Source organism: Panthera pardus, unplaced genomic scaffold (assembly GCF_024362965.1).
Source record: "Panthera pardus isolate Hobbes unplaced genomic scaffold, ASM2436296v1 HiC_scaffold_6, whole genome shotgun sequence".
Lineage (NCBI taxonomy): Eukaryota > Metazoa > Chordata > Mammalia > Carnivora > Felidae > Panthera > Panthera pardus.
In genome coordinates this window covers 21,064,247-21,087,274 of record NW_026526991.1, presented here as the reverse complement: position 1 = coordinate 21,087,274, position 23,028 = coordinate 21,064,247, and the positions used below count along the sequence as shown (strand labels likewise).

The window sequence follows — 23,028 nt, the reverse complement described above, 5'->3', positions numbered from 1 at the left end:
TGAGGTTCGTTCCTGATGTTTGACTAAAGTACCACATCGATGAGTGGGCCTGCCCACTAATACAGTGTTTTGGTCCCTCAGGGTCTTTGGAGCTGCCATCTTCTTAACATCAACCTTGAACATGTTCATCCCTTCTGCAGCCAGAGTGCATTACGGCTGTGTCATGGGTGTCAGAATTTTGCAAGGTCTAGTGGAGGTAGGAGTTTCTTTCCTTAATGGTTTTTGATATTGCTAGATAAAGTATGGTCCTTTAGAAAATTCAGCTTCTGAAGAAAACCTGCTTTGCTTAGTTTTCCAGTCTTCCACATTGTCCTGCTATTTTCACTCTCCGGTTTTGACTACAGTTATGAGTACTTTAATGAAAATGCCTTGCGTGATTACAAATTTGTACACAATAAAGAACCATTTCATAGAGTGCAGAATTTCAGATGAGCCAGGAATGATCTTAGAGATAATCTAATCCAACCTCTTTCCTTTAATAAATGATAGGACCGCAGCCCAAATCCTTTAGTTCACATCGCAGGGTCCCTTTCCGCTAAAGCAATTTAAATGGATTTATTAATAAATATGTAAATTTGTAAATATGTAAATATGTAAATTTCCAGGGTGTAGTGTTACACAGAGATTTAACTCAGAGAAAGAGGTAGCATGGTAGAGAGCCAGAAGGTAAATATTTTGGACTTTGCCATATGTTCCGTGGGGCAACTACTCAACTCTGCCATTGTAGAACAAAAGCAGCCAGAGACAATATGTAAGCAAATGGGCATGGCCAAGCTTTAATAAAACTTTTTGGACACTGAAATTTGAATTTCATATGATTTTTACATGTCATGAAATATTATTCTCCTTTCAATGTTTTTACTCGCTTGAAAACCATGAATGCTGAGTAATGTATAGAACTGTTGAATCACTATATTGTACAACTGAAACTAACATAATACTGTATGTTACCGGTCCTGGAATTAAAAAGAAAGTTTATTTTAAAAGAAATTTTTTAAATGTTTATTTATTTGTAAGAGAGAGGAAGAGAGAGAGCGTGGGGGGCGAGGGGCAGAGAGAGAGGGAGGGAGAGAATCCCAAGCAGGCTGTGCACTCTCAGCTCAGAGCCCAACAGAGGGTGGGGGGGGGAGGCTCAAACCCATGAACCATGAGATCATCACCTGAGCTGAAGTCATGAGTCAGATGCTTGATCAAGTGAGCCACCCAGGCACCTCTAAAAAAAAAATTAATGAAAAAATAAAAAATAAGAAAATAAAAATGTGAGTTGAGAAAAAAAATGTGAAAACTAGTCCTTCCTCATGAGTAGTACAAAAACGGATGGTGTGCTAAATCAGGTCATAGTTTCTCAAGCCCTGATGTAGAGCAGTGTTTCCCAAGCTCAGTCATTCACCTCTAGCCTTTGTCACTTTTGTCATATCCATATACAATTTGTACTATTATTTACCTACAGTGTTTCCCTAGATCAATTCATTAAAAAAAAACCCACACCCCAAAAGAACCTCATCATAAGCAACAATATCTTTGAAATCATGGGTTTGATGTGCCAGTTACATTTTTTTCTAAAACCTGTTAGAATATACATGCACCAATTATGATAAAAAACGTAGGTTGTGGGCGTCTGGGTGGCTCCATTGGTTAAGCATCTGGCTCTTGATTTCGGCTTAGGTCATGATCCCACAGTTAGTGGGTTTGAGCCCTGCATTGGGGCTCCGCACTGACAATGTGGATTGGGATTCTCTCGCCCTCTCTCTCTGCCCTTCCCTTGCTTGTGCTCTCTCTCTCTCTCTCCAAATAAATAAATAAACTTAAAAAAATGTAGGTTGTTGTAGCAACTCAAATTTAACTCTAGTCCCACTAGAGGGACATATACTGCATTTTAGAAAATAATGATGGGTGGAAAGAATATGCTATTAACAGCCATGAAGACTAGAGTGTAGTCACTGAATGCTGCTTAACCTCAGGTTCTGTATCTTGAAATAAGGGGATGGATCAACTGATTGCAGAAGTCCCTTTCTATACTGATATTCTATAATAATATGAAATATAAAGACCTCTTCCCCATTCCCCACCATTCTTACATTTGAACTGATATTCAAATTTCAGCATCTGTGCTGTGAGTTAAAATAGCTGACACAGGCTACTTGGTATTTATGAATTGGGCTTTTATGTTGTAGCCTGTCTTAAAGAAGCAGGATCTATATTTTAAACAAACAGAAACTGGGGTCAAATAAAATAGTCTGTTTTCAACTGTTTTGCCAGGGTGTGACTTACCCAGCCTGCCACGGGATGTGGAGTAAGTGGGCACCACCTTTGGAGAGAAGCCGACTGGCCACAACCTCTTTTTGTGGTAAGTGTATTAGAATAGCAAGTTTTACTTAGGAATGCTTTGACTTCAAGTAAAGATCCTACTAGGTACAGTCTATTTTTTTCACATAATAGAAGCCCCAAAGTGACGCCATTGGCCCTAATTGCATCAATGCTTTATCATCTACAGAGGCAGCTAGGAAAAGCTAGCTTTTCCAGCACCTTTAGTAGAGAAAGGTAAAAAAGAAGGATGTGGTAGTCGAATTAGCCAACAAATGATATTTGCCAAGATCAAAAGCAGAAGAGAGAGAATCATCAAACCTTTTGCTCCTCTTCTTTTTACAGATGGAGAAACTGAAATTAAAGTTTATAGTTTAGTTTCATTGAACAGAAATTAAGATCCAAGTTTACACGGGGTATGGAAGGGGAGCTAGACTACCTGATTCTTCTTCTTTTTTTTTTAACATTCATTTATTTAGTTTTGATGGGGGGAGGGTCAGAGAGAGATTGAGGCAGAGGCTCTGAAGCAGACTGCACTGACAGCAGAGAGCCCAATGTGGGGCTGGAGCTGAAATCAGGAGTTGGATGTTTAACCGACTGAGTTACCCAGGCACCCCTGTACCACCTGGTTCTTAATTCAGAACATTCCTCACTGCATTACTATGTACACATTGTCACAGAGGTCTTTTAATTAATTTTTGCCATTTCATTCCAGATGAAAATGGAGGCCATCCATCTTACCTGAAAGTATGTTAGTGGTCCTTAAGTAGTGATGTGACTTTAATTCCTGGGTCACCAAACTTCACCTTGCTAAGGTTGTCTCACTCCAGGTCATGTTTTGGGGACTGGCCCTCTATGAATTTCTGAAATAATCGGTGTTTGAAGGGTCTACCTTCAATAATTGAACAAGGACAGTGCATGCTGACACCATCAACACAGTTGTAAAATATATTTTCATATATATATATATATATATATATATATTTTTTTTTTTTTTTTTTTCTTTTTTTTTTTTTTTTTTTTTTTTTTTTATGTGGGAAGAGGCCCAGGAAGACAAAAGTGCTTTAGGCCATGAAAGTTACAATGGGGACTCAGCAAAATTAGGATCAGAATTTAGTTCTGTCTAGTTTTTCAAGCTAGTGTGCCTTTCCTAAGAGAAACTAACTTGTATTCCTTAGCTAAAGAGAGAAATAAAGTTTCCTCTTAATTTCTGTGAATCTTTTATTTCTCCCTTGCTCTTTCTCTTTACCTCCTTAAATAATAATAATAATAATAATAATAATAATATAGAATCTTTGGGACTTTGGTGTGAATATTCACCAATGTACCTATTTTATGCCTAGTTTGGAACTACATGCAAGGTCGAGATGTCTTTGTATCTTTAGCCTCTCTTGTCCTTAGAAACCATTTTTCTCCTCTCACTTGTAGTTCAGGATCATCTCCCCTTCCACTACTGACCTTGTGCTAGCTCTAGAAGAATATAAGATTTTGACCTTGTGAACTGTCAGATCCTTGACTTTATTTTCTTTGGATGGTTTATTTGTAAGGTTTTTCATTTTGATTTGCCTGCAAAGCAAGAATGACTAGCTGCCACTCTCCATTCTTAGTGTCTTTATAACCCTCAAAGGGCTGATTTGAGAAATGGTTTGACTCTCAAGGAAAGTTACCTGATCAAAGACATAGGCTTTATTACTTTTCCTGGCTAAGGTGTAGCCTTGGTTTGAAAGAACAGCCAAAGAGAAATGTCATTAGAAGGAAACCCAGATTTGGGGTTAATCGGTTCTTACACAAAAAATATTGGAGTTGACAGGGACTTTAGGAACTATCGAGTCAAGTAGGTTCTCCCAGCTAGTGAGGACAGAACTGGGGAGCCAGCCCACAGAAGGATCAAGGTACAGTCAGCTCCCCTAGGGCAGTTTTGGTGGTACACCCCATGGGGGTATGCTCAGAGGCTGTGGGCATGACAGGAGATGATGCTCAGCCATGTCCAGAAGGATGAGGGAGAGTTTCTCTACTAGACAGGGAAGGACAGTTTCAAGTGTAAAATGTCCTCCATGAAAGAATGCTTCCTAATATGAGGAAATAATGGGCATATTTAAGTGGAGGAGGCAGGACTGAATTATTAAATAGTTAAGGATAAAGACTCTGGATTCCTATCACTCACACCTGTGTGACCTCAGACAATTTACCTCCCCTCACCCAGCCTTGGTTTCTCCCATAAATGGGGATGATATTGGTACCAATGCCAAAAGGTTGAAAAAAGGGTTAAATACAATCTTGGGTCTAGAATCTTCAACCTAGTAGAGGGCACACACAAAGCATCCAATGCATCTTAGCTGGTGGTGGTTATTCCCTGACCTTCCCTATCCCTAGCATTTCCCTACCCCTCACTTCCAGGAAATTTGGCCCAGGAAAGACCACCTTCTCCACACCCACAGCAGAGTTAGACCTGCAGCTCTTTCTAAACAATTGCCTTGGAATGCTTGTCTTCCTGGTTTGAGGAAGTATGAGGTTGAAAAAAAATGCATTGTCATTCTGTACATTACAGTAACATAATAGTTGGCGTTTGTGCAGCTCTAATTACAGCTTACAAAACATCTTCACAGACATAGTTTATTTGATTCTCAAAATGACTGTGTGAGATGGAGATTTCATTCCCATCTTCTATCTGAGGAAAATGATTCCCACAGATTGAGAGGCTCCCTCAGGTGTCATGATGCTCAGATTTGAGATTCCAGGTTGGGCCTTTCCTAGCCAGTCAGTCCCAGCTTGGAAAGATGGAATTTAATCTCTTTCTCTGGGAAGATCCCTGAACTCCCATTTCCTGAAGGTCTTCCTTAGCACTGAGGTCTGAGATATAGAATATCTTGTTGCTACTCACTTTTTCAGAGCAAGAATTTTTTCATTCACAGCCCAGAGGGAATTTCAGGTAGTAATTTTTTTTGTTTCTTTGATTCAGTTAATATTGATTAAGAGTTTTCAGGGCTCATGTTTCTACAGCAGATATCACGGAGCTGTAGGGCATAGTGGACACCAGACCTCTAGCTTTTGTTATCTTGTCTAGACAAGACAAACATCCACATATAGGTATTTACAAGGTTAAGTATTTACAAAGAAATAAACTTAAACATATGCCCATTCCGGAGGTAGGTGGAGAGAGGAGCCATCCTGTTCACACTGCCATCCTGGAATAGAACTGTTTCCTGATTAAAAAAAAAAAATCAAGACTCTAAAAACCCTGATTTCTTAATAGCTTGAAGTCCCTCATTTAAAGACCTAGGTGATAATTCTTCTGAACTGTGAACTCTGAAAGGCAGATCTATTTGTGCCTTTGCTTGCTGTCTTCAGTACATAATATTGTACCTGGTGGCTGGGTGGCTGGGTGGCTCTCCCAGGGGCCTGGGTGGCTCTGTTGGTTGAGTGTCTGACTTCAGGCTCAGGTCCTTATCTCATGATTCATGGGTTCGAGCCCCGTGTCGGACTTGGGTTCCCAGCTGTCAGTGTGGAGCCGGCTTCGGATCCTCTGTCCCCCTCTCTCTCTCTGCCCCTCCCCTGGTCACACTCTCTTTCTCTCTTTCAAAAATAAAACAACATTAAAAAAAAATATTGTACCTGGTTGAATTTTTCAAATTTCTCTGAGAGTTTTCTCACCGCTTTTTTCTATTTTTTCATGTAATTCCAAATTGCTGTGCCCAAGCAATCTTTGTCTCATTCCTCCATGGTACCTGGATGTAGTTAAAGGGCACCTGGTGATCTTTCTCTGCTGGAAGCCCTGTGGTAAGGCACCCTGGGAGTTTGTCCTTCTGCACAAGCGCATTGTGACTCTCGCTCCATTCGATTCATCATCTCAGCAGGAACTCGAGATGACCTGAGGCGGCATGAGTGACTGTTGCTAAGTTTCCATCCATGTTTCCTTGTTCTAGGTTCCTATGCGGGGGCAGTGATTGCCATGCCTCTGGCTGGGGTGTTGGTACAGTACATTGGATGGGCCTCTGTCTTTTATATTTATGGTGAGTAATTTGACTTTATGAGTTCCCATGGTTGACTCATAGAGATGGAATTTTATTGTATATTGGGATTGGCTAAGAATTTACTGTATGAATGGAGTGCCTGTATAGCTCAGTTGGTTAAGTGCCTGACTTTTGATCTCAGCTCAGGTCATGCATGAGCTTTCCATTAGTGAGACTGAGCCCTGCGTCAGGCTCTGCGCTGACAGCATGGAGCCTGCCTGGCAATCTCTTTCTCTCTCTCTGCCTCTCCCATGCTTGCTCTGTCTCTCTCTCTCTCTCTCTGTCAAAATAAATAAACATTAAAAAAAGAATTTACTATATGAAAATAGAGATTATTAAAACAAGTTTATCATGTAAGTGGAATACTTGTCTGTTTATGATTCATTTAATGTTTGTATTAAAGTTACTTTCTTAATGGGAATAATATTACTTTTCTTTAAATACAAGCTAACAACAACAACAACAACAGGAAAAGCAAAGAAATACTTCTTTCTAGATGAACGTCATGCTATATGGCAATATTTTGAGATTTGGAAAATTTAGAGACAAAAGGCCAGGAAACCATATCATTAAGCCTTTTGTTTTTTACTGCAGGTATGTTTGGGATTATTTGGTACACATTTTGGCTGCTGCAGGCCTATGAATGTCCCGCTGCTCACCCAACAATATCCAGTGAGGAGAGGACCTACATAGAGACAAGTATAGGAGAAGGAGCCAACGTGGTTAGTCTCAGTGTAAGTAGAGATGGACAGATGAAGACTTGCCTCTTTTCTACTTCTCTTAGTGATTGTGTTGTCCTCTCAAGAAAAAAAAATATGTCAATATAGTCACTAAAAATCTGGTATTTTTACTCTCTAGAAATTTAACACACCATGGAAAAAATTTTTCACATCGTTGCCAGTTTATGCAATCATTGTGGCAAATTTTTGCAGAAGCTGGACCTTTTATTTGCTGTTAATAAGTCAGCCTGCTTATTTTGAAGAGGTCTTTGGATTTGCAATAAGTAAGGTAAACACATAGATGCTTCTAATGTTCTTTAACCTTAAATTTCTTGCTTCTACTGAGAAAATCTTTGCATGATAAAATAATTAAATTGCTGATCAAAATTCATAACAGTTCTGTGACACCTAATACCCTAGAGATCAGACAAATTGTACGTTCTGGGCACAGTATACATAGCTATTTAATTTCTTCTTTGTAAGGATCAAAGATGTTTTAAGCTGCTTTTAAAGATTTATGTTCTATTCTATCTCAAAGGCTTTTTTGAAGCTAAACTCATGAACTGCATATTAGGTAAGAATAAAAAGATTTGAAGGCAAGAAGGTTTTTTTCCCCTTATAATGTACTTGGTGAGTAGCAGTAAGAGACTTAAAGCTTGTTTTGCAGACCACCCTACTCTCCATAATGGTAGTTATAGCAATAACAACCATTGGCTTGTATGGTTTAGAAAAAACCTCCTTCAATGTCTCCAGCCACTGTGATTAGATTGTCTGCGTTTCAGGGAGGAAAGGTGTAGATGGTGAAACATAGCCATCATTATGAAAGAATTAACCACCTTCCTACAGGAAAAGAACAGCGGCCTAGTAGAGGTAGATGTTTTCATAGCCCAGGTACTGTCCGGGGTGACCATGGAGGAGCCATATATATATATATATATATATATATATATATATATATGTATAGTGGTTGCCATCCATGAAGCCATCCATGAATGCTCACTTTGTGCCAAGTGTTTACTATGTGCTGGGCCCTTTGGCAGGTGCTGGGGCCTCTGTGATGAATACAAGAAGTCAGGTCTGTCCTCAAGGAGCTTCCAGTCTGGTGGGAGAGACAGGTCTATACTTAAGATCATTCACTCATTCATTATTTATTATAAAATTCAGGCCTATCTGGGTCTCATATAATTAGATGATTAAACTTGGTGGGGAGTGGGCAAGGAATTGGGGAAGTGCATCTGTCTGAAGCAGCTAAAAATAGCTCATTGTTTTTTATTTCTCTCCAGGTGGGTCTCTTGTCAGCAGTCCCACACATGGTTATGACCATCATTGTGCCGATTGGAGGACAATTGGCTGATTATTTAAGAAGCAGAAAAATTTTGACCACAACTGCTGTCAGAAAAATCATGAACTGTGGAGGTACTGTGGATTTCATAGGTGGCTTAAGTAGCCTTTACAGAATGAGATGAACTGCACAGCATATTTTGGGGGTTCTGTATAATCATTAGAAAGGACCTTAAAGGCCCCTAAATCCATCCCCCAGCAGATACTTGAGTGTCCATCATACCCCTGCTAACTGGTCATCCAGCTTGTGCAGCCTGAAATAGGACAACTTAGTTGATAGATCAGTACTCACCTCCAACTGTAGAAATGTTTCTTTCATTTACTCTTAAGCCAAAGCAAACTGATTTCCTGTGATATATCTTTATTGTTTATCCTTCCCATATATTCTCCCATACACATAATCCTTTGCTTTTGTAGTTTTTTCTGTATATACAGAATTATTCTGTATATACAGTTTATCCCTTTCTGTATATACAGGTTTTGGTAAGAAATACAAGAAAAATATTTCCTCTGAATAGTCTTCTTTCTTAACATATGCATGTGCGTGCGCACACACACACACACACACACACACACAAACTCTTTTCTGTTTTATTTAGTTTCTGCTTTATGTTTTGATTTTGCAAAGACAAATTAGAAGCTGGGTGATTTTCCTAAAGAGGGAGGTAAAGGTAATCATGAACCCCTACAATGTTTATAACTGCTCATCTTTTTTTAAACCTTCCACTTTTTTTAAACCTTTTTTTTGTTTTTGTGTTTAAATTAGGATTTATTGGATGCTTTCTGTGTTAGACACTAAGCTATGTCCTCACTGTGGTTTACAGTGAAGAAACTGGGGTAAAATAAAGTGACTTGCTCATGGCAGATCCTGTGCAAGATCTCTGAGCTCATTGTCCCAGTCAGTGAAGCTACTCCTCCAGGGCATTGGGGTCAGGATGGGCAAGCAGGAGGTGGAGAACAGTGCCATCTATGGGTGAAAGGTCACAGCTGCAATATTAAGTTGGAAAGGAGGGAAGGGGTGGACAGTCACTCTAGATTATATGGGTCAGGACCACTTAAAAGTGAAGATTATATGAAGGCTACGCAAGAGCAGGCATAATCTGATCCAACAGCATTTCAGGTATAAAGTCTGACCAGGGAGCTTGGGAATAGCCTATTGGCATCAGTTCTTCCAGCAGTTTGACTGTTGGTCCCAGGCAGAGATGTTTGGCCCTGCCATTGATGTGAACTTCTCTATAGGAGACTGAAGGTTGGCAGGTGTGGATCTGCTCTCTGGAAGGTGAGAGGTCAAGCTCTGAGGCACTGCATTCAAGGTAGCTGAGGTAGACAGTATAATGGTCCCCCAAAGATGTTCATGTTCTAATTCCCAAAATTTGTGCTTATGTTTCCCTATATAATAAAAGGAACTTTGCAGATGTGATCAAGTTAAGGACCTTGAGATGGGGAGATGATCTTGGATTATCTGGGTGGACCCAATGCAATCACAGAGTTCCTTATAAGAGGAGGCAGGAGGGACAGAGCCAGAGAAGGAGATATGATGGTAGAGGCAAATATCAGAGTGATGCAGCCACAAGCCAAGGAGTGCAGGTGGGCTCTAGAGGCTGGGAAAAGCAAGAATGGAGTTTCCCCTAAAGCCTCCAGAAGGAACACAGTTCTGTTAACATCCTGATTTTAGGTCTCTAGGACCCATTTCAGTCTTCTGACCTCCAGCACTATACAGTAATAAGTTTGTATGGTTTTAAGCCAGTAAATTTGTGATAATTTGTTACAGCAGCAATCAGAAACTCACACAGGAGCCACTCCTCTGATTACCACATTGTACTCCAGCTGAATAGCCCTCCACAGTAGGCCCTGGATATCTTTTTCCACCTCTGACTTTGCTTACTCCCTTGCTCTTGACTGTGAGTTATGCTCACCTTCACTTCTCACCCAGTCCTATCCACACATCCTTCCACATGAGTTCATCCTCCTTCTTGTGAAGTCTACATCAGCTTCCAGTGACTGCTCCTGCCCATGCATACACTTGATTGGTACCTTATTATACCTCTTGCAGGAAAGCATTTTAGGCAGCAGTAATAGCATGTGCAATGGCCCTGAGGCAGGCATTAATGTGGCATGTTAGAGAGCAGAGGGAAAGAAATTCAAAATGGCTGGAGCCTAAGGAGTGAGGTGGAGAGTGACAGGAGATGGGACCAGAATGCTTGATGAGGGCCAGATCTTGGGAGGCTTTGTAGACACGTGCAGAGCTTGTGTTTTATTTGAAATGCCCTGGGAAGCAAGTAGAGGGTTTAAAACAGGGAAAGTGACATGATTTGACTTATATTTTCAAATCTGAATAGAAGGTAGAACACAAAAGTAAAAGAAGGGAGAGCAGTTAGGAGGCTATTTTGGTTACTCTTTCAAGAGAAGATGGTAACTTGAACTAAAGTGGTGTCAATGGAGGTGGAGAAAATTGGGTGGATTTTTAAATTCTCTGAGCCCAACTTTCTTCTTTAAAATCTGAATAATCATATTTTCTTTCAAAGATTATTACAAATGTTAAATGAGACAATGTACAAATATGCACCTAGCATGGATCCAACCTATAGAAGGTTTTTGGTACATAATGCATTTTTCCTCTCCTGTGTTTAAGACACTAACAAAATCGAAGTTTTTCTAAGGAGGCATTCAATAAGTATTTGCTATTCAAGTGTATTTCCCATGGCCAAAAATATGCAACCTCTTAACCTGGAATTTGAAAGAAAATTCTGGATTTCAATTCCACTTGTACAAACTTTTCTAAAGCCAGATGTCTTGGAGACTCTGAACATACTTTATAGGAATGTCTTGTTTGTGTTTAATTTTGCCCCAATCACTTCACCCATTGATCCTCCACAATCGATAGTGTTGGCATTGGGAGGAGGGGTGGTGAGAATTCTCAAAGATTTTAAAGTGTTAACAAAGTGACTGTTGAAAGCAGATCTCTTCCCCCCACCCCACCAAAACTAGAATACAAACATAGAACCTCCCTAGCCTCTCTCCCATCTTAAAGAACAAAACAAAACCCTCAAAACCTCTTTGCATATCCTGTCATGTCATTTTATATTTTGAAATAGCAGGACCAGTGAGTTCTACATAGAATGTTTTAAAAAATCGTTGTCTTATTTTGCTTATATACGAAGATGCTAGACTAGAAATAAATACATGAGGAGAGAGTTTTGTGCCATCATTGAACAAGCCAGATTGATTTGGACATAATGAAGCACTTGCATGATCTTATAGGTAATTTTAGTTGGTTTCATACTCTCTAAGAAGAAATATAGAGGACATTTCTCATCTGAGAAGGATCGCACATTTGCTAGAGTCTGTCACTTTCTTTTCTTTCCATAGGCAAGGGATGTTTGCTGCTAGAATCATTTAAAACACACAGATCACCTAAGACATGAAGGTCTGTTCTAGTTCATTCTCAGTCAGGGCACATTTCCAAGATCCTCGAAAACAGATGTCAAATCCTTGTACTTCCCTCTATGGTACTTGTTAAGTGTGACTGAGGTAAAAAATTCTAGTCTGGCTCCATCGGTTGCCTGTGTGAACTTTAGATTGTTTTAATATGAAGTGAACATTTTTCTCAGACCTTTAAATCCTAGTTCTATTTTTCTGGTCAGCTCTGAATAGGTTCACTTTCAAGGTCTTTTGATCACCTCTGACATTCAAATTTTATCCTTAAGCTCCTGGAACATAGTCGTCCTATCTCTAGCATTTTTCACTATAGACAGAAACTATTTAAGCTCTTAAATGTTTTCCCACCTCCCCACCCCGTCCTTTGGAAATCTACTATTTGGCAAAGATCATTTTTTCCCCCTTATAGATGAACCAGTGTGTCATTTGTAAGTTTTATTTTTCACAAAATGTCTCCATTCTAATTCTTTGGGGGAATTAATTTTTCCTTACAACCTTTGTCTAGAGTACTAAGGTAAAAGAAGTTTCAGCCAAAGGCACCTGGGTGGCTCAGTCGGTTATGTGTCAGACTCTTGATTTCTGCTCAGGTCACGATCTCATGGTTTGTGAGCTCGAACCCTGTGTCAGGCTCAGCGCTGCCAGTGTGGAGCCTGCTTGGAATTCTCTCTCTCCCCCTCTCTCTCTTCCCCTCCCCTGTGGGCTTATGCACATTCTCTCTCTTCCTCTCTCTCTCTCTCAAAACAGATAAATAAAATTTAAAAAAAAGTTTCAGCAAGATGCCTTGTTATTTAAAATGGGCCACTTCAAAAGCACTTTTAGTTAGTATATAAAATACTAGCAATTTTTCCCTATGTATAATTTAAAATCTTGAAACAAAATTAACAAGTAGTAGTGGTATAAAGCCACCAGTTGAAAAGCACCACTGTTCCCCATTTCATCTGATTCTCTTTGAATGGCCATCTAAAACAATTACTGATGCTTGCTCTGTTTCTATGATAGTTTTGAGAAAACAAACTCAGAAGGTAAGCAATTCACCAAGTTCTACAAAAGGTATTTTAGCTTGTATTTCAATCTAACTGTCTTGATTCCGGGTCTCATTTTCTTCCCTTTACATTAATTCATTAACCATTATTTATTGAGTGCCCACTACATGCTAGCCAGGCTCTGTGCTACATACTTGGTATCTTTCTGGATAACGTCACAGTTTGTGGCAGAGCCAGAAACATAAACGAAAAATTACAAAGCAATGTTGAAAGTTTCTGTAATATGAGGAATAAAAAGGAGATGTCAGCTTCACCAGTGTGGGGAAGGGCAGTGTTGTCAGAGACGCTTCCTAGAAGTAATATTTGAAATGGCCTTTAAAGGATGGTAAGGTTGCTCCAGAAAAAGAGAAATAAGTGGCTGGAGAAGAGTATTGCAGGCAAAGGAAGAGCCTATAAAAATATGTCAGGGGGATGAAACAGTGTTGTGAGTAGGAAATGCTCATAGATTTATGCGACTACAACAGAAAGCTTTATAGGGGGCAGGGGCAGGGCGGTGAGGGCTGGCAGATGAACCTGGACCAGCAGGAGGGTTTATTATAAGTGCTATACTGATAACGTGTGACCCTTGACAAAAGTTTTAAGCAAAAGGGCAATGGAGTCAATGTGTAGTTTAGAGAGCTAGTGATGTGGAGAACGGGTCAGAGGAAGAGGTGGGGAGACCAATAAAGGAGCTATTGAATTTGTCCAGGTGAGAAGTAGTGGGAGCCAGGACCGAGACAGCGGAGGAGGATAAAAAGAGGTCACATTTGACACCTACAGATTTGTATGTGAAAGCTGAGGAAGAGTGAGAAGTGTCCAAGATGATTCTGTGATTTGAACATTTGACTTTTGGTTGACTTTTTTTTTAAGTCTTTTTTTTTTTTTTTTAAGTAATCTCTACACCCAATGTGGGGTATGACTCAAAACCCAAGATCAAGAGTCACATGCTCCACTGACTAAGCCAGCCAGGCATCCCACTTTTGGTTGACTTGAGCTGTGCTCATGTGACAGGGACTGCACTTGATACCTTACATACCCAATTTTATTTACTCTTCCAGCATCCTACAAGGTTGTATCATTAACCCCATTTTTGAGAATGAGGCACCTAAGGGGTGAAGGGACTTGTCCAGGGTCACATAATTAGTGGTTTTGTGGTAGAACCAGAACCCAGGCTTGTCTGAATCTAAAGTCTGGGTTATAAACATAGGTTGATAGATTAATTCTATCTGTTATGGTCTTTGAGGTGACTACAGGACAGTCGGGTGGAGATGTCTGGAATCAGCAGACAGTCTCCAGAATGAAGCATCATTGTCTTCATGTACCCCAGGGCACTTCATATACCTGGAAATGGCACTTACATCTTCTTTCTGTCTGCTGTTGGCTGAACTCGAGTGTGTGTACATGTGTGTGTGAGTATGTGTGTGGTGTGTGTTTTGTGAGAAGGAACATCTTCATAACTTCTTCATCCTTTTTTATTGTACTGGATTCAGTTATTTAGAATGAAAGGAACAGAAAGTACTTTTGTTCTGCTTTATTTCTGTGCAAATGTCTCATGGCTTTTATAAAGAGGCTTGAGAGCTTGGTGAACTTCTGAAAGGGAAAATTTTTGCCTTATGCTTTACAAGAGATGAAGATCTGCTTTTTGTTTCTGATATTCTCTACAGCGTTCTGGTCATTTCTGGTGATATATATTAGAGTGTTGTCATTGTATTTTTCTGTGAGAGGCCATAACTTACATAACCAAAGAGGGGATCACTGACAGTATATAAGAGAGTTTTAGTATTTAGAAATGGCAGGGGCAACTACCCATGAAGCAACTGATAGTAAACATCCCCCATCCCAGGGGCATCATTGGAATGTGCTGGAACTTCTCAGTATTCAACGTGCACCAGGACACATGTTGGAAGGCTCACAGAACACTGGGGTAATATTAGCGTAGTCATGTAGTGATGAAGCACCCAGGTAATATTGTAAGCAATGTGCCAGAATGTACATACTAAAAAATTAGGTCCATGGAAATATGAATAGATTCTTATTTGATAAATTTGTGAACTGAGCTGACTGACATGAAAACAATATTTTTTTTCCTGCTGTTTGCATTTGCAGGTTTTGGCATGGAGGCAACCTTACTCCTGGTGGTTGGCTTTTCCCATACCAAAGGGGTAGCCATCTCCTTTCTGGTGCTTGCTGTAGGATTTAGTGGCTTTGCTATTTCAGGTGAGGTGTCCTTTGGTTTTCCAAATCTTTTCTACAGATTCAGCAAGTCTTGGGAGGAAGGAAGGAAAAAAATATTGTATTACTTTCCTTTAGTAGCCAGGCCATTCCCAAGGAGCAGGCTACTGGCTAGAGAATTTCATCATGTGGGAATGACTTTGTAAGATCATTGAGGACTAGGCTTAGGAGCCTAGGCAAGCTGGAATTGCCCCTACCTCCCTGCTTTGAAGAAGACATAAAGTGCAGGCAACGCCCCTGAGCTGTGGGCAGAGGCACAAGCATGTGTCCTGGGTTAAGTGCCACTCGATACTTCAGGACCAGGTCACTCTTCCTCACAGAGGCTCTTGATTTTCTATCCTCCCTCTAACTAGAGATGGCTAATATTAGCTCAAAAGTCACATGATGTAGTCATTTGACATAGTCCCATAAAGTCAGAAGTTTTTTTAGAGTGGAAAGCGTCTTTAGAAGCTTTTGTCTTCTCCATGGCTTTCATTTTCTAAAGAAGGAAATGCAGAGGGGAAGTGACTTTCCCAACAGGCGAGAGTACATAGTAAGAATAATAATGATGACAGTGAGAGCTAACTTTGACCAAGCACAACTCTGTGCCTGGGACTGTTCAAAGCCCTCTGTGTAATTCTCACACTACCCTAGGTGGCATCAGTCTCTTTGTTTTACAGGAGCAGAGACCAACTGTGTGACAGGTCAGGGTGCTATCATGCCCTGTCTTACAGGCGTCAGAAGCTCCCTATGCAAAACTGGGTGAAAAAGTAAAATTTAGTTGTTTTTTACCCTTAAAACATACGGTAACACTGACAGTGATCACTTACAGAACAGTTTACAAATATCATGTGTATCTCACAGCACTGTGAAGGAAGTGGATAATACCACTATTTTACTGATGAGGTACCTAAAACTCAGAAAAAGTAGGTATTTTTCTACTGGCATACAATTGGTGGCAAAGGAACAAGTAAGTGCATTTCTGGCTGTCTCCATGTTCGTGCTCTTTTTACCATTCCAGGCTGCCTGAAAGATCAGAGGATGAATGTCCCAAGACAGGGAAATATGGAACCTCTAGTTTTCTAAACTACCCTAAAATAAAGATGTGATCTTTTCAAATTAATAGAGCTGTTAAACAGTAAAATTAGGGGTGAAACCCTCTATTTTAAAAGTAGCTTGCAACCAAGAACTTGGGTTTGGTGGTACATAGACCTGATTTAAAAAATAATTTTTTTTAACGTTTATTTATTTTTGAGACAGAGAGGCAGACTGTGAGTGGGGGAGGGGTAGAAAGAAGGAGAAACACAGAATCTGAAGCAGGCTCCAGGCTCTGAGCTGTCAGCACAGATCCCAATGTGGGACTCAAACCTACAACCACAAGATCATGACCTGAGCAGAAGTCAGACACTTAACTGACTGGGCCATCCAGGTGCCCTTGCATAGACCTGATTTTGAGGTTTCTCTTTACTACTTGCTACTTATAAAAGGAAAAGTTGGCTAATTCATTTAAATTCTCAAGCCCTGGTTTCCTCACTCAGAAATTGGAGAGGTATAATGACAACCTCACAGGGTTGTTGGGAGATTGCAATGAACTTCAGATAATTCATGCATTTGCTCATACTTCCTATGAGCCAGGTGCTGTTTTCAGCACAAGGGATATTGCAGTGGAAAAAATCAGATGGTGTCCTCATAAAGTTTACATTCTAGTGGAAATAAAGTGTTTGAAACCCCTAGCAGTGCCAGATGCACAACAAAATTAATAAGTATTCAGTATTGTGAATCGTGTTGTTCAGTTATTATACACTTTAGCCAAGGGCTTCTCAAATTTTCATGCCCACACAAATCACCCTAGCATCTTACAGAATGCAGATTCTGATTCAGCAGGTTCAGGTTGGGGCCTGAGATTTAGCATTTCTAACAAGCTCCTCAGTGATGCTGCTGCTGCTGATCTTTGGTCGATACTTTGAGCAGCAAAGATAGGGCAATCATGACTTATTTCCAGTAGATGTTGAGGAACAACTTCCCCTGATAGCTCTATGATGCGAAAGGGATTCATATCCTGTCCTCAGCAGTAATGAAATATTTCACATTGTTCCTGGATTGCCAATTATGCCATGATCAGAAGGAGAGAAACCCAAAATACTAAAAAACAGTTCTGCCATTCTTTTTTTAGCACTTACTCAATCCTAGCAACTTTTTGACATATCTCCTTTAATCCTCCTGACAAGTCTATGAGAAGGATTTTGCTATATCCATTTTACCAGAGCGAAGACACTGGGGCTTAGAAAGGTGACTTAACTTGCCCACATAAATTGAGTAGCTAGGATGGGGGTGGGGTGGGGGGAAGGTTTATCTGACCCAACAGTGACACTGTGGGAAGGACTATGGCCCTGGGTGGATGGTGATTCCTCAGGACCTACTATCTGCCAACTTTATAAGGAGTTTGGGATGCCAGGAAGAGAGGTACCATTAGGGAATTGATTATCAACAAGAGAGCTGAGACAGGTGAGATTAGGAAGGGTGATACTTTAAAAAATGTCCTATGTAGAGAAGACAGACTCTCTCAGCTTGTGTGTATTTTTTTTAATCCACTACAAAATAATCTATCAATAGCTCAGTTTCTCAATGAATTTTTTCTTCTAAACACCAGGATTGTGCAACTAGAAATCTAAGTGGCTTTTCTCACATTATCTTTAGCTGAGCACAGATGCCTAGGCTTTGTATCAGAATATAATACTCAACGATCATATTAATTGCTTCTTATCTCTGGGTTCTTTTCTAATAAAGTGTTTATCGCTTGCAAATCAACAGTAAGATTAATTAATCTTGCAGCTGTTTTATATGCTGATGGTCTGCCACTTGGATCTGAAAGGAAGGTATATTTATTGCAGAAAAGTTTTTCTCAAAATTCTCCCTGAATGGAGGTAGGGAAAAACAACTAATGTGCCAGATCAGGAAAAAAAAAATTTTTTTTTAAATCCTATTTTCAGGTTCTTTGCACAGAATAGAGAATTAAAAAGCAAGACAAAGGAAAACAAAAACATGAATAAACAAAACCTACAATCCCCTGCTGTAATTTCAATGGCTCAAATGGGTAACTAAATAATTATTTATCAAGTGTGTACTATGTACCAAGCACTTTGCCAGTTCAGGGAAGATGGTGGTAAATGATACAGATGGGTAACCACCCATAAGAAACATACATGTTGGTTTTTACTTGTATGTACCATGTATTTAACATATGTTATTTAACTGAATTCTTACAACAATTTTATAAGAATGATTATTCCTGCTTATCGATGAAGAAGCAGAGGTTCAGAAAGTTTAAATCCTTTGTCCAGGTTTGCATCTCAATTGAGCTGCCGGAGGCAGGTCTGTTCAACTCTAGAATGCACGCCTGGGCACTACTGATAGAGTTGGTTCCCAGGGCTGGTGGCCTCCTCTCTCAGAACTGAGCCCCTTCCCCTGTCTTCACTCCTCCCCCTTCATTCCACTCATTCTTCTCTATTGATAAACAGGTAAATAGTGAGGTGTTGGAAACTTATTATTTTACCCCTCCTAGCAGCATTATCTTTTGATACAAGACCTCAAAAGAGGGAGACACTTAGCCCAGTGGCAGCAGTGGGCGGAGTCCCAGGTGTAGTGGTCACTGGTTAGCAGAGCTTAGCTGCTTGCCAAGGGCTTTTGCATACACATTTCCTGAGGCTCATCTCACCGCATCTTTGTGCATTAGTCATTTTATCCCCATATTAGAGAGGAGAAAACAAAGGCCTAAAAATTACTTAAGTGGTAGAAGTAATACTCGGATCCAGATTTACAGACTCCAGGTCAAGTATTATGTGAAAGTCTCTTGTAAGTTACAGAGGATTCCGCCAATGTTTGTGCAACTGTTTGTTATCAAAAAAGTACCTTTTCCACTGTGCCATGCAACATCTAAGACAGGCTTACCTTGGGTGGCCTTTTGGGAGTGAGTTGAGGACTGGGAAGGAGGGTATTATGAGGTCCCATCTGGTTCTAATCAAACTGTAAACAGTGTGATTGTTTCCTCTAAGTGTGATCCGTTCAATTTTTCAGTATTGCCCCAAACACGGTTACTTTGGAGTTCCAAACTTACAAGCACAGGTGTCCTAATTCTCCCCACGGAGAACCCATGGGAGCCATTGCTAATCAGTCACAGCACATCTTTCTGTGTTGTGCAGACACAGCCTGACAATCCTCAACCCAGCCCTCTCGGTAGAGGTATCCATTGGCCATATCACAGAGGAAACCAAATAGATTGATGAGAGTTGGGAAAAGCTGTGTAGTTCCCAAAATGTTCTTGACTCTGATTTTGAAGTTTTGGCTTCACTGTAGGTTTTAACGTCAACCACCTGGACATTGCCCCGCGCTATGCCAGCATTCTCATGGGGATCTCAAATGGAGTGGGAACTCTCTCTGGAATGGTCTGTCCCCTCATTGTCGGTGCAATGACCAAGCACAAGGTAATGTTCTCTTTTGGGGCTGTGGGTTGCAGTATCAGAGGACTGAAGTACTATACAGATTTGAGACCTCAAGGCCCTGCCCCAGACTGTAAATGTGTATGTCCTTGACCTTGGCTGAGTCATTTGAAGTTCTTTTTTTCTTCCTTCTTATTTTTTTAAAAAAATTATTATTTATTGATGGCAATAGGGCTGATTGATGTTTGTTTCCACGTTTTCTCAACAGAGAAGTAAAAGGGGCATGTGTTGGGGGGCGTGGGGGAGGGAAGCGATCATCATAAGGACTATTTAGAGACACAAAGAAGAAACTGAGGCAATAACTCAGGATAAATAATTTACCCAAGATTGCTTTATAATTCTAAGCAATTAAACTTTATAGCCTGTTTCCATCTATTACTTAGCATGTTCCAGCGTAAAGATATTAGTGCTGTTAGACTTCCTTATTATGAAGCAAATGAACAATACATTAATGGCCCTACATAAGAACTACAAGGGTGTGGCACTCAGTCATTACTGAGCCTTTGTGTGTTCAGACGAGGGTGGGTATAGAGGAGGAACCCAGATCTATCCAGAGTTCAATCACGGGCCACATGGTTTCTTAATCTCTGTCGTTGAAAAGGTTTTAGGATGCTGCCTTCCACAAATAAGAATTTTTTGATTCTATGGAGTTTTTACTCAACTATTTTCTTAGTTGGATTGTCTATTACTAATATGATTTCAGAAAATCTTCCAGCTTCTTGGAGGAGAAAGTGTAGGTTAACTTTTCTTATTTTTTGATAGAAAATGAAGGTGGATTTGGGGATTTTAGAGGCAGAAGATCTAGGTTCTTCCTCACTGTTCATGAGATCATGGGATGGGTAACATGACTAATAAATCTCAGATATTAACTTCACCTAACTATGTATTTTTTAAAGTTTATTTTACTTATTTTGAGAGAGAGAGAGAGAGAGAGTGCGCATGCAGGCGAGAGAGCACGGGGGAGGGACAGAGAGAGAGGGAAAGAAGGAGATTCCTAGGCAGGTTCTACACTGTCAGTGCAAAGCCTATTGTGGGGCTTGAACTCACAAACTGTGAGATCATGACCTGAGCCAAAAGCAAGAGTCAGATGCTTAACAGACTGAGCCACAGAGGTGCCCCAACTTCTTCTAACTTTACACACAAATTCCCATTATTTTTTGATTTACTGTATTTACACAGAAAATATGATTATAAGTAAGTTATTGACAGCTAAGAGTCAGCATTTTCATGGTTCAAATATTGTTATGTATCCAACAGCAAGCAAGAAGGAGATGTCTGATATTTAAAATGGTGGTTTCTAAAGCAAGTTTAATTTAAACTACCATGTGAAGGGAAACCACATTGTATATTTAAAAGACCTGTGAAATGGTGCTGCATGGATTTTTGCATATTATTTATATTAAAAAGTATTTTTATAAATTAAAAAAAGCACATGTACTGTAGTCTGTAATTTCTATATTCATTGTAGTGTTAACTCATTAAAAAAATTTTTTTTTAAGTAAACTCTACACCACACATGGGGCTCAAATTCATGGCCCCAAGATCAAAAGTCACTTGCTTGGCCAACTGAGCCAGCCAGACGTTCCCTTAACATTCATTTTCTAAACACTCAAATTCTGTTTGGCTCCTGGGCATGCTTCTGACTTACGTCTTTCCTAGATGCACAGCATTGCCTTTGGGGTGGGCAGGAGTTTTTGTCCCAGTGAAAGCCTCTAGAACCTACTGTTAATCTCTATTTTTGGTTAAGGGGTGCCTAGGTGTCTCAGTTGGTTAAGTGCCTGACTCTTGATTTCGGCTCAGGTCATGATCTTATAGTTTGTGAGATCAAGTCCAGCATCGGGTAGTGTGCTGACAGTGCACCAGCCCGCTTGGGATTCTCTCTCCCTCTCTCTCTGCCCCTCCCCTGATATCATTCTCTCTCAAAATAAATTTAAAAAAAATTCTATTTTTGGTTAAAACACATTAATTGGTACTGTATTTCCTTGTTTAGACTCGTGAGGAATGGCAGAATGTGTTCCTCATAGCTGCCCTGGTGCACTACAGTGGCGTGATCTTCTATGGGGTCTTTGCTTCTGGGGAGAAACAGGAATGGGCTGACCCTGAGAATCTCTCTGAGGAGAAGTGTGGAATCATTGACCAAGATGAGTTAGCTGAGGAGACAGAACTCAACCATGAGAGTTTTGCAAGTCCCAAAAAGAAGATGTCTTATGGTGCCACCACCCAGAATTGCGAAGTCCAGAAGGAGAAATGGAGAGGACAGAGAGGAGTGACCCTCGATGAGGAAGAGCTGACATCCTACCAGAATGAAGAGGGAAACTTCTCAGACACAGCCTAGTGTCTGAAGGGCACTTCCATCTTCTCCTCACCTTAGAACCAGAAAGTATCCATACCTATTACCTTCCCCATAGCCTGGCTTGCCGGAGAGTCAATATGGGGACACTGGAGATAGGAGGGGGAGGAAAGGAAACCTGACCAGCAATAGAGAAGAGAAAAGAAAAATATCTTGCAATGACACTTATGGGTATGGAGCTTGCTCTCAGTTGACAAAATGGGTATAAAAATATAATATTTTTGGATTGTCAGTAGACTCTTCTCAAAGAAGAGTTCTCAAAGTTCAGTTCTCAAAGCTCTGAACTTATTCAGAAAGGAATGACTAGAAGAATAAGGGAGACAATACCATGCTATGCAAAGAAAAATCGAAGGAATTGAGCATATTTGGCCTGGAGCAGAGAAAACAAGAGCTGTCATCACATTTCTGAGGGCAGCCACGCAGAAGAGGGTTTCCTATTCCTAATAAAGGCTATTGCTCATGGGGACCCTGCATCGTGCCAGGAGCTTTATAAACATTCTCATTTCATTTCCACACCTCTATGACATACATTTATTATCTTCATTTTACAACTAAGAAAGCTAAAGCAACACAATATTGATTTGTCTGAGGGCCAGGGCTGAGATTCACAGGGTCCAAAATAGGTGGCAGTCTTGGGGAAGAAGTTTTCACCTCAGTATAGAGAAGGCACATTTTTTTTAATAATGAAAACTGAAAATGGAGAGGGTGGTCTTGTGGATAATTCCCTATTTTGGCAGGCATGGAGAATGGGAAACATCTGCCCAGATGATGCCCAGAATATCAACATCTGGTTTGTTATGGCAGAAAGCATTGTCATTGTAGCAGGGGCTGGATTCAAAGATCCTGGGTTCAGAGAGAGGTTAGAACATAAAAAAGAAAAGAAAAGAACACAAAAAGAAAATAAAAAGGAAAGAAAGAAAAGGAACAATGAAAAGGGAAAAAGCTGAATAAGATGGCTAAATTTCTAAGAATCTGGTGTCCCGAATGGTTGAGAAGAAGTAAAGAAGGGTTTGGCTGAATTTCAACCCTTCAAAATATCAAGAATTTAGTTAAGTAAATAATGTCCCAAATTACTTATACATCTTTAAGATATTTAGTAATTTAAGAAATTGGTTCACGTGTTTTATTAGGTAAAAT

The 23,028-nt window shown here is 40.1% G+C and overlaps 1 protein-coding gene across 1 annotated transcript in view; it reads left to right on the top strand.

The window, feature by feature from the left end:
* Positions 1–22,647, top strand: part of SLC17A8 (solute carrier family 17 member 8) — a 48,338-nt gene extending 25,691 nt beyond the window's left edge. The window contains exons 4-12 of the mRNA XM_053895300.1: positions 82–196; positions 2,260–2,347; positions 6,228–6,314; positions 6,909–7,048; positions 7,173–7,322; positions 8,317–8,449; positions 14,941–15,051; positions 19,399–19,526; positions 21,532–22,647. Of these exons, the coding sequence (XP_053751275.1) occupies positions 82–196; positions 2,260–2,347; positions 6,228–6,314; positions 6,909–7,048; positions 7,173–7,322; positions 8,317–8,449; positions 14,941–15,051; positions 19,399–19,526; positions 21,532–21,876 (1,297 nt within the window). The 3' untranslated portion in view covers positions 21,877–22,647. The remainder of the gene's footprint in view (positions 1–81; positions 197–2,259; positions 2,348–6,227; positions 6,315–6,908; positions 7,049–7,172; positions 7,323–8,316; positions 8,450–14,940; positions 15,052–19,398; positions 19,527–21,531) is intronic.
* The last annotated feature ends 381 nt before the right edge of the window (positions 22,648–23,028 follow it).